This window comes from Orbicella franksi, chromosome 11 (genome assembly GCF_964199315.1).
Source record: "Orbicella franksi chromosome 11, jaOrbFran1.1, whole genome shotgun sequence".
NCBI lineage: Eukaryota > Metazoa > Cnidaria > Anthozoa > Scleractinia > Merulinidae > Orbicella > Orbicella franksi.
In genome coordinates, this window is record NC_138155.1 from 4172682 (window position 1) to 4187773 (window position 15092).

General features: G+C 38.7%; 2 protein-coding genes across 4 annotated transcripts; one reads left to right on the forward strand and one right to left on the reverse strand.

Moving 5' to 3' along the window:
• The first annotated feature begins 30 nt into the window (after positions 1-30).
• LOC145460561 (fibrous sheath-interacting protein 1-like) lies at positions 31-8384 on the forward strand. Its single transcript, XM_081445411.1, has 15 exons — positions 31-266; positions 470-542; positions 738-783; positions 1294-1340; positions 1566-1683; positions 2233-2381; positions 3371-3533; positions 3707-3796; positions 4134-4279; positions 4401-4499; positions 5071-5159; positions 5794-5887; positions 6224-6257; positions 6648-6763; positions 7308-8384. Exons 1-15 carry the CDS (start codon positions 244-246, stop codon positions 7707-7709), a joined length of 1689 nt encoding a protein of 562 aa, XP_081301537.1. The 5' UTR covers positions 31-243; the 3' UTR covers positions 7710-8384.
• A 93-nt stretch (positions 8385-8477) lies between these two features.
• Positions 8478-15017, reverse strand: LOC145460578 (mitochondrial S-adenosylmethionine carrier protein-like). 3 transcript variants are annotated; one of them, XM_081445438.1, is made up of 11 exons: positions 14946-15017; positions 14402-14518; positions 13298-13454; positions 12363-12472; positions 12023-12127; positions 10970-11017; positions 10792-10836; positions 10403-10472; positions 9884-9948; positions 9270-9343; positions 8478-8676 (listed from the first exon to the last, which is right to left on the reverse strand). In XM_081445438.1, the coding sequence occupies exons 2-11, from the start codon at positions 14498-14500 to the stop codon at positions 8565-8567; spliced, it is 885 nt and encodes a 294-aa protein (XP_081301564.1). In that variant the 5' UTR covers positions 14501-14518; positions 14946-15017; the 3' UTR covers positions 8478-8564. The 3 variants fall into 3 exon arrangements, with proteins under 3 accessions (XP_081301564.1, XP_081301565.1, XP_081301563.1); XM_081445439.1 differs by having other exon boundaries at positions 9270-9339; positions 14796-15012; XM_081445437.1 differs by having other exon boundaries at positions 14796-15006.
• Positions 15018-15092: the final 75 nt, after the last annotated feature.

Genomic DNA, 15092 nt, shown 5'->3' on the forward strand with positions numbered 1-15092 from the left:
CCTGAAGACACTGAAAAGCAATAGCTTGGTAGCCGCGCGTATAATCCAACATGGCGACCTGTCAGTCGTAAATTTTGTTTACCACAAATTTGACCTTTATGCAGGTGTTTTGCCTTTATTTCTCGCGTAGATAAGAGATAATCTTTAAACTGAAAATCTATGATGTTATTCTTGTGTCTTGTGGAGAAGGTTTTTGCTCCTGTCTGGGGTTGCTCAGCTGGCTAAATCTACAACGAAGTTGTCATGGAAATCGTGTCGGAAGGAAGGTTGGTGTCCTATAAGATAAGTTTAGATTTTAAGTCTTGAAATACTATTACCACATCAGACATGTTATCTGTAAGAAGTAGAAGTAGTGAGATAAATGTGTATAACAGTTGCAGCATTAATATCAAAAGTTAAGTTATTATATTAGATAACTTAGATGAACCATATATCAATTCTCAGTTAGCTCGATGATACTTTTTTCCAGTTTGGAGTCTATTAGCAGACCTGCAAGCTGTGATACTACAAGAAGTAGGGATCTGCAGCTGCCACAAGCTCATGTAAGCCTTTATGATTTTCTAGGGCATGTCTTGACCAAAATTTACCCCCTAAGAGAAAGAGTTGGGAATAACCTGATTTTTTGCAGTGTCGTCAAATGACTTTTGCTTCTTATTTGCCTTATGATGCAACAAAAAACAACAACTGACAACTCAGTAGGTTAATGCACATGTTTTATTTTTATTTTATTGCAACAGAAACATGGCCAAATGAAAGGATTCCTAGAAGAACTTCCTCCTGAAGGTAAAGTTCAATGTGGCTAAACGTAATTCAGGCAAAGGTTGAGTTCAGCCAATGCTGGCCAGTGGTCTCTACATGGTTTTGCAAGGCTTATGTATGTGTTTTGCTTGCCAGCTGTGTGAGAATGTGCAGTTTGCCTTGAGTGCCATTTGTGCTTGTAGCTTGCTCTTGCTCCCTCACCTTCCAGGTGCCTCGAAAACTCAGACCCTCTGGGTGTCTCAAAAACTCAGACCTCAGACCCGAAAAACTCAGACCCTCTGGGTGTCTTGAAAAATAGCTACACTCAGGACTATAGCTAGTTGCTTCATGCCAAAGGTAGAAGTCTACAAAAATGTCTACACCATAAATGGCATATAAAAACATGCCACAGTCATGCTGAAAGAACAAGTGTTTGTATTATGTGAAAGCCGGGAGAACCTTTGGCAGCATGGAGCACTCTATTTTGAGTGCAGATTTTACTCTCCATATTAATCACTACTCTATTGTAACACTTTCATGTCCAATGACTTTTAGCCTTCACAGTCAATCTTGATGAAGACGTAGACTCTGAGGATGACCCGGTAAGTTGAGATTTTGATAGTAATAAGGATACATACCTGAATGGATTGATCATTGATTTTTTACTCATAAAGAACAAGCTGTAATATTAGTATAGAATATCCCACTCTCCTATTAGCATAGAAGTTGTTTCACATAAAGTTACAGTTTTCTGTTTCCCAGGTTTTATCTCAATGCCAAACGGCTCAGCATCACCAGAACATTTCTTTCATTCACCTTTGTTGCAGATTATTTCTCCAGTTGAGAATGATGTAGTTTTAGAAGACATGTTTGAAAGAACTACAACAGCAAACAGCAATGCAAGCATAGAGGAAGAAATAGATGAAGGAGAGGACAAAGTCTCTGGTAATTCAAAGCAATTTTTCATCCACTCAGTATACAGGGATTTCATTACCGTTTTCAGCAGGAGGACAACTGGTTTTCACAGGTGGACAAAACTATTAGAACTGAGTTTCTTTGTAAGAAAACCTTTCTGCCTGATGGTCAAACCAGCCAGGCAAAATCATCCTCACAGCCGGTCAATTTGCGCGGTGCCCGGCCCATAATGAAACCCCTGAGTATAATCATAGTCAGTGATGTAGCAAAGAAAGTACTAATTATAGCTGGCTCATTAACAAGCGCGCTAGCTTTTCTGGGCCTGGCACCTCCAAAGTTACCCCAAGTCGTTGTTTTTGTGTGAAATTTCTTTCAGCCAGTGAACAAACCAGGAGCAGGTCCTTACATGTAGCTACATTGCTGTGTAGTCTGAGCCAACTCTGTACTACTGACATGTTGGTTGACAGATTTCTCTGATTGAACACAACTGAAACATACTAGGCTACAAGAAACAATGATCGCCGTAACTAATAACTAAAACTGATTTAACTCATATATTTCTTGGTTTACCAACTGAAGAGATGGGTGCTTCTGATAAAAGTGCTCATGTAGTCAAACATGAGGAGTCTCGGGATGAGAGCACAGCTGAGGCAACCCTGGACCCAAAAATACGAAAAGGACTTGAGAGAATAAGAAAACTGGATGCAATTCTTGCTGATAAGCTCAAGGTAAACTATCTGTCAATATTATCTTAAAGTTGGAGTCAAATTTCTTCTTGTCTCCAATATCTCATGGCTTTCAGAGTTAGAATTTGTTTACAGTGTCATGTTATATCTTGTTTAATTTCATTTTGCAGTTTACTCTTTTAAAACCTTGATGAACCAGGAAATGATAATTTTGTAATTTTTCAGTAACCAAGGCTGTAGTCTAAGAAAAATTAGGAGCCCAAAGGTTCCCAACCTTAAAATCCTGGGTGCCCAGTACTTAAGTATATATGAAAAAAGTAAGTTTTTCCAGTCACCCAAAGGCTAAAGTTAGTCACCTGTGGTACATGGGTGCCTCTAGAGCACAGCCCTGGAACAGTGTACATAGCTGCTATTAGTAAATGTACCAAACTCAACTGAAGATATATTTTCTAGATCCTTATTTATCTCCATACTTTTCTTTTGATGTTAGTTCTGAGAATTTGATGGTACACCAAGAAAATATGATATCCTCTTGTTGCTCTTTATTATCGTCGTCTTTTGTTCACTTGATATACCAATGAGAAATAAGGTGCTTGTCACCCTTGGCCTGCAAGTAAATTATTATACATAGTACTGACTTGCTCATGAATATCATATGATTTTATAAAATTTATTGTTATCTACTGTATACATCGTGGCGCTGCACTGGTCTCATGATTAGTGCGCTTGACTCTGCATCAAGCGGTCCAGGTTCAAGCCCTGGCCGAGGACATTGTGTTGTGTCCTTGGGCAAGACACTTTACTCTCACATTTCCTCTCTCCACCCAGGTGTTTGAATTAAATGGGTAGCAGCGAACTTAATGCTGGTGTAACCCTGTGATTGACTAACATCCCATCCAGGGGGAAGTAGAAATACTCCTAGTTGCTTCATGTTATGGAAACTCTAAGAGATAAGCTTTAACCTGATGGGCCTCTTGGCTTTTATGCAGGCTTCACCTTACTGTATACTATCAATTTTTATAATCAAACAGAAAGAAAAGGAAATCAAAATTCATAGAAGGCAACTGGAAAAGAAGTGGAGAGAAGAAATAAGTCAACTGGATCAGCAGCGAGAACAAGAGGGTCATGGGAAAATAGAACTGGGTGTTGGCCATGCCCTCGCTCTTGGTCCACCAACTGATGACAACTTACCAGGTAATTTTTTGCTCAATAATTCTTTTTTGTCACATTAAGGACACAAATTCATCTATGATTTTAATACAAGATCACAAACAAGTAAGTCCCTAGAGATGCTTGAAGCTTACTATTTGTAATATTTGCTTTGTAAACTAACAGAAACCTTTTTCTATTTTCCTTGTTTATTGTAGATGAAGTTGAGTCTATACCAGTGACTCCATTGTTTGCTACACAACCCATTCCTAATGAACAAGAGAATATGGCCTCTCCCTCTGAAAGAGGTAAGACCTTGTTGATATTCACTTATCAGCCCATATATAACTCAACAGAGAGCATCCTAGGCATGCACAATGTAGCACATGCAAAGTCTAAGTATGTCCAATGTGGCCCAGGTTCTATTCTGGCCGGTGCCATATCAGTGGGTTCACGGTTTGTTGTTGGTTCTCGCCTTGCTCCGAAAGTTTTTCTCGAGGTTCTCTGGTTTTCTTCCCTTTACTAAAACCAACATCTGCAAATTCCAGTGCGACCAGGATAGAGGACCCACGTGAAAACCAGGTAAAGCTAATGTGGCTTGCTCTCTAGATATTGTAATTTATTATGAATGTTCTTCCTCTGCAGGTGTCAGCTCTAGCTGTGATTCCTGGGCAGAACAAGATATTGATGATGTGGAGAGCAAAAGTTCAAAGAGAACGCGTAAGAGAAGAGGAAGCAAACAGTCAAAATCCAAAGGAAAAGAACAGAACTTTGTGAAGCGAAACATTGAGGTGGAATTTATACCCCTTCTGTGCCATTTTCGAAATGCTTTTTTGTTATCTCTCGTGGTGAATGTTTTCTTTTCGCACATTTACTATCTTGGAAACAATAATCTTTTTTGTTTGGTTGTAGTTGGCAGCCGATGCAGGGAATGTGATTCCCATGACAGAAGCGGAGAAAAAACGATTAGAAGCGCTTCTGTCGGATGAAACAGATCTACTGATGGTGGAGGTTTGTACCTGACAGATTGAATCACTATTTAACAGGCTGTCACTTGTCCAGCATCTCTCTAATGATTCAGTGGTGGTTAAACCAGTCACGGAGCAGCAAATAAGCGTAGTATTAAAGTGGTACTATGATCAAATTTTTACCCCTTGATTTTTTAGATGTATCACATAGAATTCCATGAAAGAATAAAAACGCCATTTTCCGTTTTCAAATATCTGCATTAGTTCCGGAGATAGTTAAGTTTGAAAAATGCGTAAAATATGCAAATGGAATGACTGATGACGTCACACACTCAACCCAATATTATATTAAGTATATAAATAGAGCTATCTCGGTCAATTTGCAGGGGTGATCTGGATCAGGATCAGTGATCCAAGATCACTCGGATCATGGTGTATTCAGGTTCCTCGGTTCATTTGATGCACAATGATCCGAATGATTTTGGATCACTGATCCGGATCCAGATCACTCCAAAGGAACGCACCCTAACAGGCTAAGCTGACGAGCAAGAATTGCATCAGTTTTTAGAATGTACATTTAGTTGAAGATTGTTGCATGACATTTTGCTTTACAGAATGCTTACTCTGAAGGACTATCATTACCAGCTGGTGAGGGTTTCACTCTGGACAGTGAGTCACTCGCTTCACTCGCCGATATAGACAGGTAAGATCTGTGGAGGGTTTTCAGTCAATGCCTTAAAATTCAGTTTGATCTTCATCAAGTGCTAGAAGTTTGCTAATGGGGGGATAAAAATGGAATATACCATTGATTACATTACTTGCAAAACATTTCGGACGTTTTATTTTGGCCGTTTAATTTTCGAACACTATTTATCTCCTTCAGGCGGACAAATTTCGGACAACAAGTTTGGACACTTCGCTGAAGCATAGCTTATAAATTAAAGTAAATTTATGCTTACCAAACACGAATTACACTGGAACAACATCTGTGAAAATGATAGGTTTACTGCACCCTCAAGGTTATACGAATACACCGACGAGAAAATAGCACAAATTTTATCAAGCCGTTACAGCCGTTAAACGTATGCCAAGTAGTTTCTCAACTAGAGTTCGCTCCATGAGGCCCGGTGTGAAGCAAACTAAGAGTTTGGACCTACTTAAAGGTTTTATACTTTACTATAATTATTTCAGACGCTTAAAATTTCGAACGCTTAAAAATTCTGACGGTTTTAATTTCGGACGTCGTCCCCGCGAAATATATTTAATTTGCAAGTAATGTACGCAGCTTCTTGTCTTATTGAATGTAGGTGTTAACCTTACTTTGCTCTTTCCAACAGCAAACTGCAGGAACTTGTTCCCCAAGAAGAGATTGACTTATTAGCAAGTCAAGAATCTTGGAAATCTCACAGAGAACTTGACCACATCTCACAAGTAAGTTGTTGTTGTTTGGTTTTTTTGTACAAAGTTTTAGTTTTTAACAAACTACAAGTGTTCGCCAGTAACGACCAGCTCCCTAACTGAAATTGGTTGATTGCTCAGTTACATACAGAACAAAAGTAGTGAGTGAAATTTGGCAATCGGCAATTTTCTCGTGTGTGGTCTGTAACGCCAGACGAACAAAGGCAGAAAACCTTTGACTAGTTTTTGCTTTCCATGCGTCTTTTCGCGACCTTATCGTAAGATATAAGTTGCTGATAACGAGTTTTGTCAATATACAGTATGGGTTTTTTTGTTCTCATTTTAAAAACTTCTGACTTGCTGATTTAGGATGGGTCAAGTGTGAAAGATGTCGACACCATAGGTAAGTGTCGTGTTACTTTAATTTTGGCATGAACTCAACAAGCTTCAAAAATACTCTAACAAAAGAAAATACAATATAACAGCTCGATTTTGTTTGGCAGTACTTTTAAAAATGCCTAAAGCTATTAGGAAGTGACGATTGCTAAGGAGAAAAAGGATGGAACTAGATTGCAATATTGATAGGCTTGAAAATGGAAACACTTCGAAACACCACTGTAGTATTTTGAGTGTTGCTTGGATTTCTAGAGATTTTACTAAAGAAATCTGCGAGGAGTGTTTTTCTGTGTTGGTTTAATTTCATATCGTTTTTATTCCATAAATCGAGTGAACAGACCCTGAATTTCATTGCAAGGAATTTGAAACGAGCTTTTTGGTTGCTGCGTTTTTGTAGGACTGGGAGAGAGGATTCTTCGAGAGGAGAAAGAAATGAGAGAAATGAAGAACAGATTGTTGGCTATCGAGGCCGAACTTCAAACCCTCTACAGAGAGACTGGTGACGAATCTGAGGTGAGTCGGGAATTTTTCCATCGTGCATATGCGCAGCTTATGTTCAGGAGACTTTCTTTTGACGACCGTCTCCTTTTGGCATTGGTTATCTTTCATGTGGAGCACTTAGCCTAACATCATTAGTCCTCTATCTAGCGGGGTCGCTACAGGTCAGGGAAGAAAACAATTCTTCAAGTCAGGGAATTATATTTTGAGTCAGGGAAAATTGACATTTTGAAAAAAAGTCAGGGATGATGTACGCATGATTTAATACCATTGAAGGCTGGAAGAAACATTTGGGTTACTGTGATCCAAACGATATTTTTCCTTAATGAAGAAGGAAAATTTGTTGAAAATTATCAGTCTTAATGAACGAGTAGAAGAAGCTGCTACTAGTTCTGACATTTTGCATTTCTTTGTAGTCGATGGCAACCATATCTACTTGAGTATTCTGCAACCCGTACATGTCTCTTTTGAAGACATTTGTGAGTCACAAGAAGTAGTGATAATAGTCAGACCAAGTCCTTCTCTCAAACAGGCATTGAACTGTATGTTTGTTCCTCAGGCCGGCTTGTCAGAGCACATATTAGCGAGGCTTATCGACGTCAGCTCAAGAACTACATCAAGGAACACAACAGTATCGGGAAGTGTAATGTCAGCGCTCTCTTCCATCAGACCTGGCGACGAAATGATACACGAGGAGGAAAAACCTCCAGCGTTAGCGATACTTGACGGCACTGATGACACGAGAACTGAGAGCAGGCAAAGTTCGCACCGAAGCTCGGTCACTCCGGATGATCAGAATGATACCGCCCGAGCTAACAGTCAACAGAGTGTCAATAGTGTAGATTTCAATGGGAGTAGACAGCAGGGCAGCCGTTCAAGGGGAGAATTGAGTTCACGGAACAGTACGAGAGATTCAAATCGTGATAAAGAACATGGCAACCGGCCAAAGAGTAGAAATTAGTGTATAGTGGCAGATAATCTGGTGCCTCCCTCCAACTGATACCATGGGCCACCTTCACTCCCCCCTAGGGCACGTCTTCACCTCTATACAAAGCGGTGTGAAAGGTTTCAAAGAAATCGAAGAAGTTTCAAAGGGAGGAACGACTTTGCCAATAGAATAAAGGTAAACCATCAGCCTTTCCTTGCAATTTTGTGCAAGACCAAATATTAGCTCCTGGCTCGCTCGTAAGATTAAAACATTACAGAGTGTAAAGAGAAGTTATAAATACGTATTTTCCAAAGATGTGGCTTTTGTGTATACACCCCAAACTTGTTAGTCGTTGGAAAACAAGAGTTGAATGTAAAATAAAAGAGGGCAACTGAAGTATTGTCCAGTGAAACAAGTCTGTTTCATTACTCTCAGTGTTGATTAAATTCACAGACATTGTACTGGTCCTTTTGCCGTTATTTGGAATTGCTCCGGCTTGCTACCCGTGTGAAATAACGCGATCGCAATGTTTCCACAGCTTGAAATCACAAAACAAATAACAACTAACGTAGGGTCGCATACCAGTGCGTCAGCTCTCGTGCAAATTTTATCTTCATGTGATCAAAGTTAACGCAACACATCGCAAGCGCTGGCACGCGACAAAGTCACATGTCGACTGGCACGTTACGAAGTTTTGTACCTACACATGCGCACGTTCATTTTAGTAACTCGTAACAGTCAACAAGTAAAACATCGGGCTTTCATTATTTAGACTAAATATTACAAGGGAAATAATATAATGACAAGCAGCGTCATGTATTTATTAACCAATCAACAATTTTATTCACTGTGTAATACTACATCGGAGAAACGTAAAAAAATAAGCAGTCAATGCCCTAGCTTATCTTGTAGGACATTTTTAGCTTTTTCATAAAATCCAAAAAAAACTGCGCCTCCCAGAGAAATCCACACTGTCCTCATGGTCACTCCTGAAAACAAACTGTAAAGATGAAAAGCCAATCAATCAATCAATGAATCAGTCAATCAAAATAGCAATCAAACAGACAGTCAGTCAATCAAAATAGCAATCAGAAAGTCAGTCGTTTGGTCAGTCAGTCAATCAGTCAGATAACAATCAGACAGTCAGTCGTTTGGTTGTTTGGTCAGTCAATCAAATAGCAATCAGACAGTCAGTCAGTCAATCAAAATAGCAATCAGTCAGTCAGTCAGTTCATCAAAATAGCAATCAGACAGTCAGTCGGTCAGTCAGTATTAATCAAAATAGCAATCAGATAGTCGGTCCGTCGGTCAGTCAGTCAATATAGCAATCAGACAGTCAGTCAGTCAGTCAGTCAGTCAATCAGACAGTCAGTCAATCAGACAGTCAGTCAATCAGACAGTCAGTCAGTCAATTATTGAATCAAGATATGTGAAGGGTCGGTATGTCTAGATATCTTAGATCGACCCAATTAGGTAAAGATAGATCATAAAATGTACAATATTATCTCCTCAGAGCTTTATTATCTAGCTCTCTGCACGCACTGCAGGCCTATGATGCTCCCTCATCAGTATATCATCTATGAATTCTCTTACCCTGCTATGCCCTCCTGAGCTTTAATTATCATTATTACTTGGATAACACTTGACTGAGTGTACAAGGATCCTTTCTGTTGAAAAAGCAACAACAAATGATATTTGTGATCTCCGTAATTCTTCTAGGGTCATTAACTACAGCTGTAAGCATCATATCTGTTTCCCTCATGGAGGCAAATGCCAAGTATTTGTTTTTAGTTGTCTGCCATTCATTTACTGTACCATACATGTACATGGCCGCAAGTCGCTTTGCATTTGCTACAAATGTAAAAAGTTTAAGGTCTTCTAGAGAACATTTAAAAAAACTCCTAAAGATGGAAAAATCGAAGCAAGGGTAAAGCGTAAAGTTGAAGACTTTCTATTAGAAAGAATTCACGAGTTTTTGGTTACATTTCTATTACTAATTTCTTTCCTTTCGTTTGTGTCATCCTCTAAACATCTCTAAATCACTAGGTAAAACCCAGCATCATACGTATGCGTGCAAAGTGCAATATCTGCACAGATGGGGACCTGTAGATCTTCATCCCTTCACATGCACTTCAGGCTTGTGGTACTGGGAATGTTTTAATAGTGCATAAACATTTTTTTTTTCAATTAGATTAATATGTCAATACCGGTGCAAGCATGACTCTGGTTTTAGCAACATCTAAAGGAGTTGTCACAGCAGCGGCAAATCCACCTGAAACCACAATGACGGAATATTATTAAGTCTAAAAGGCACACCTTCATGTTAAGGAGAACATGACGTGTGTTACAAGATGCGCTGACCTTCAATTTCTTAGGTACAGTTGCTCAAGCATGTTCCCGGCTCATTGTCAGTGTACAAAGACAGTCCTGGCCGAAAGCCAGTGGCTAGCAGTTTTTTCAGTTGGGGTAGTGAATTAGATGTCCATAACTTATGGGAAAGTGAGGTTTTATAGGAAAACCATTGATAGAGGAAATTTAAACTTCAGAGGAACTCTGTTAGTAGGAGATGAACTTTTGGGGGGCTAGTGAGAATGACTTTCATGCTAGTACATCATAGCTGAAGCTTGATGATTTTGATGATGATGATGATGATGATGATGATGACGATGACGAAGACCATGACGATGATGATGATTGTCAGGTGATAATTTGATGGTGGAACTTACCTGATACTGCTCCGCAAATACTTGATTGCCACGCCCAAACGGGGTGGCCTTGTTCCCATGACCATACACTCTATAAAAAATGAAAATCATACATCAAAATTACACTCTCAGTCACCCAATAGAATTCATGCAGCTTACTTGTTTTCATTTAATGTCTTACACTATGACAACACTTGTGAAATAATTCCAAAACACTTTCAAGGTAAGAATGTTTAATAATGATTTTTTTCTCCACAAAAGTGGTCAAAAAAGTTGAAGCTAAACTAATTGAATACTGTGACTTAAATGTTTAAATAGAATGGGCATCTAGGAATGAACTTCATATCAGTTGACAGGATACACTCATTACATACAATAGTCAGTCAGTGATCAAATGTCATGGCTGTTACCTTAAACAATTCCCACAGCGGATACTGCAGTAATGCAAATGGTATCTGACATTAAAATAGTACATATAATTAATATTTATATTAATTTACTACACAGTACTAATTAATGCCTGTAATTCTCTCTAATATGTACAGCAGAAAAAGCAAGAGGTGGGCCAACAGGTCAACAGTAAGGTACCTCTCTCAATAGCGTGTTCCAGTAGCCCCTGTACAAACCTTGAACACCCTACAAAATGAACAAATAAAATTCAACAAGAAAGAATACAATCATACAAATTTGCCGTTTTATTCATGCACACAACAATTCATTCTACAGTGTCCAGTTGGGTGAGGGTTGGTTATTTCAAATACAGGGATCCACTTATTTGCTACATTTTAATATTTGCTATTAATAAATTCACCATTTATTTTATCAAATGTCACTTGATCTCACACACAACTTGAGGACATGCATGATTGATCATCACAGTTATACACAACTTAGGAAGTTGTAAAATTAAAGCTTGATTTGAACCCATGACATCTGTGATACCAGTGCAGTGCTCTACCAACTGAGTTATCAAGCACACTGGGAGCTGGTCACATAATTTGTCAGTTTGTAATACACCCGTAGATGGTGAACAATAAAAGTGAATATATGAAATATAATATATTTGAAACTTCAGATGACTTTGAAGAACACTCGAAGGGTGGGTAGGTGAGGATGGTCAGGCAAAGGCAGATGGCAACAAACAAACTGAACTATGAACCTTGACCTGAAACTGACCCCTTGCTCACTAACCTATACTCCAAAGCCATATCTGAGAAAAACGTTTTCTGCTTTGAACAATAATTATTATAGTTACTCAACTGGTTAGTCTGGATTAGCTCACTCGTAATGTGTTGTTCCAGACAATATCTATACTCCCTTCTGTGGGGTGGGTGGAGGGGAGACTGTAACACCAAAAAAATAAAGAAATGCATGAGGATTCATTGGAATTTCCAGAGGGGTGGGGGTTAAAAAAAATCCCTTTCATTTGGGAGGTATAGATATTTTCTGGAACTATGTCTGATGATCGCTTCATGCGTGAAACTCAAGTAATTGTCCGTACAGTCTCTATCTTTAATTATAGTATTCCGCTCAGCATGTATTTGCATCGAGCACTTCTACGATTGTGTGAGACCTTTTACATTTTTCTTTATTTTCTGGAACTATAGATTTTGCTAGTTCTAGTGTATAACTGTTAAGTACCTCTTGAACAAGGGTGTACCTCAGTGCTTGCAGGCTGTTCATGTGGGTGTATGCTTGCGCTCGCTGTTTCACCACCTCAAAAGGATTTCTCACAGCTAGTGACACCTGACAAACACAAGTAATGCATTCTTTTCTGTTGCATCAAATATTATAAGCCATCAACGTACCAAGCATGCACTGTAGCCCTTTTGCTTATGATGCTACAGAAATAACTGGTTTGGTCAAACTCTATATCCTAAGAGGGAAAATTTAACATTTAACAACAGAAATGAAGTAAGTTCTTAAAAATGCCTGTGTCATTGATCTAGTTGCAGAAGAAAATATCAACGAAAAAACTTACTACTTCACCAACAGTTGCAGCAAACATGTGGACAAATGGAAACATTGTGGACGATGTGCGTGGTTTGAGTAAATTTTTAGTCAGTTCATAGGAGCAAAAAAATGTAGCAGCTAAAGGAAAGAAATAAACATACCATAAGTTAAATGTAATTAAAGTAGTACACAACTACTGTTAAACAATGTAATTATAATTATTTCAAAACCTAATGTCTGTATCAGGCCAAATGTCCAATACTGCTGGTCTAGAGCTTGTGCTAGTTACTATAGCATGAAACAACCTTCCTACACCCTCTGGATAAGATGCTAGTCCATAATTTACAGCATTGCCCTCAGCATTAAATTTGCCAGTACTTATTTATACTCCTGGGTGCAGGAGAGAGACATAATGCGACAGACAAGTTTCTTGCACAAGAACACAACACAGTTACCACAGTTGGGGACTGGGCTCAAATATAACAGGGATGGGGTACTCGTTGTACCTTTTAGGGGTCAAAAAAGTGGACTTGGTATCTCTTATGGTGTTCGGCTTCAAAAGGTTTCACAGCAGTAGCTTTTGTGGCAACTTTTAGAGTATTGAGCCGAAAAATGTCTGTGTCAGTTAATGTGTTGCTTTAGAATTAGTACCTCTTAGGGGGAGGGGGAGAAATTTTGCCAGAATCCCCCTGACTTAGTACTTGCTGTAGCATATTGATTACCATAGCAACATCACTATGCTATTATGCCGATCACTCGTTACTGCAATATTGTGAAACTACTGCATGATGTAAAAGTACTAGCCCTGTGTGAAAGTAGAATTGTACTGGATATAGAGAATGATTATGATGAATAAAGCAGATTAGGCATGTGACATGAAAGGGAGTACTTCTCTGTCTCAGTCAGTAAAGATAATATGTCCTAAATGACTACACAACACTTGTCATGAAGGCTATTTCATACCAGAAGGAGCAGACCCACTGGCAGCAGAAGCGATTCCTGAGTAGATCCCTCTGAATCCACCTGCTTTAGCAAAACCCTCCGCTGACTGCAGCCTTGTCTTGAGAGTGTCAAATGGAAACAAGATCACATCAACTGCAGTTCCAGCAACCCCTCCTGCCTGTAAAAACAGATCAACAGTTATTGTATAATTATTATACATCGAATGTACATGTAGGTATTATGATATGTTAAATACACCAGTGTGACAGAGACAAGACAGTTTAGTTTTCTAGTAGGTCTTGTCCCATCAGTTTATGATTTGTATGTGATATGGACAGCTGTTATTGAAACACTTGGTAAATTGACGACAATTTTAAGATTGTTTCACTGTGTTTGATTAGATTTGAAAATCAACTGCAATAAAAAATAAACAATTTTTTTTTGGTCCAGATGTGTTTGTTTACCAAACCAAGTTGCTTTTTTGACTTTAACTGCATTGGATAGTGTTTGACTTCTTGTTCTATACGATACATACATTCCAACCCCTCTCATGATATGGAAACCAGGGTGCATTCAGTGTACCTTGGTTACGCTGAAGATCTTTGGCCTGACCTTTCAAGATTTTGTGGCATACCAGCATACAGTAGGAGTTAAATTGGCTCATAGCAGCATGCACATTTATATTTGCTGGTGCTGGCATATTTAAATGCTTAACTACACAAGGCAAATTGGTGTGATAACTATGGCTTCTTAACTTCTATTTATCCTCCATGTATACTGGCCAATAATGGACATCTTATGATTGATTTGAACCAAATTTTCCTACCTGCGTTGGGTTGGCGATTTTAAAACAGTATTCTTAGACGTGGGACTTTGACCACCTGCCAGGCACGTGGTGTGGAATTTAAAAAGCCTTGGCATATATGGAAGTCTTGCAGAATGCACCCTGGTATGGAGGGTTTGCATTGGTTTTAAACCCTTCTCCACCCCTCTTTGAACTTCTGGCTTTTAATCCCTTCTACCCTCCCTAAGATGTTGCGGTGTCCTTCCTATATTGGGGTGGGTACGGAAATTTCATGAAACTACCTCAATAGTTATATTAGCAAAGGCACTTTGTGTTCTCACCAGGAGGGAAATGTGAAATGGGACCGGCTTTTCCTTTATCATCTGACTTGCATATTGTTCAAACTGCCAAGGAGTCTGATCATTGTTAACAGTCTTCATACAATAACCATAACAGACCTTGATAATATAAAAAAATAACAAAATAATTAAATAATTAAATAAATAGATAAATGAATAAATAAATAAATAAAAGAGTGTAACAGTACGAGGTGATGTAAGCTCAAATATCAAATTAATATTAAAATCTAATTAAGAAATCCTTTCAGACTAGTATAGCACTTGTCAGCATTTTTGCACACTTCCGTAAAAACGAGTCTTCAAATATAGGGATAAATGCAGGATAAAGTGGACACAAAACCAATAAAAACACTCTAATAATTAGAAGTAAACTTACTTAGCTCTGCTTAGCTCACTCTTCTTGCACCCAGTGAGAGCGTAGCCGATGCATAAATTTCATATATTAACGCCTTCGGATCTTAGCCTCTCTAGCAGTTTGTATATGTTTTTCGACACTTCAACAACCAAGATTAAAAGGATTATTTACCTAGAAAATGAAGATCAAGATAATATCTGCATTACCCTCACGGACTCTTCCCCGCCATTTTGAAATATGAATTGTCACTCAAGTAAACTGAACGAAGTGTCTCGCGCGCCATTTTGACGGCATGACAACATTTCAATGGATTGCGTG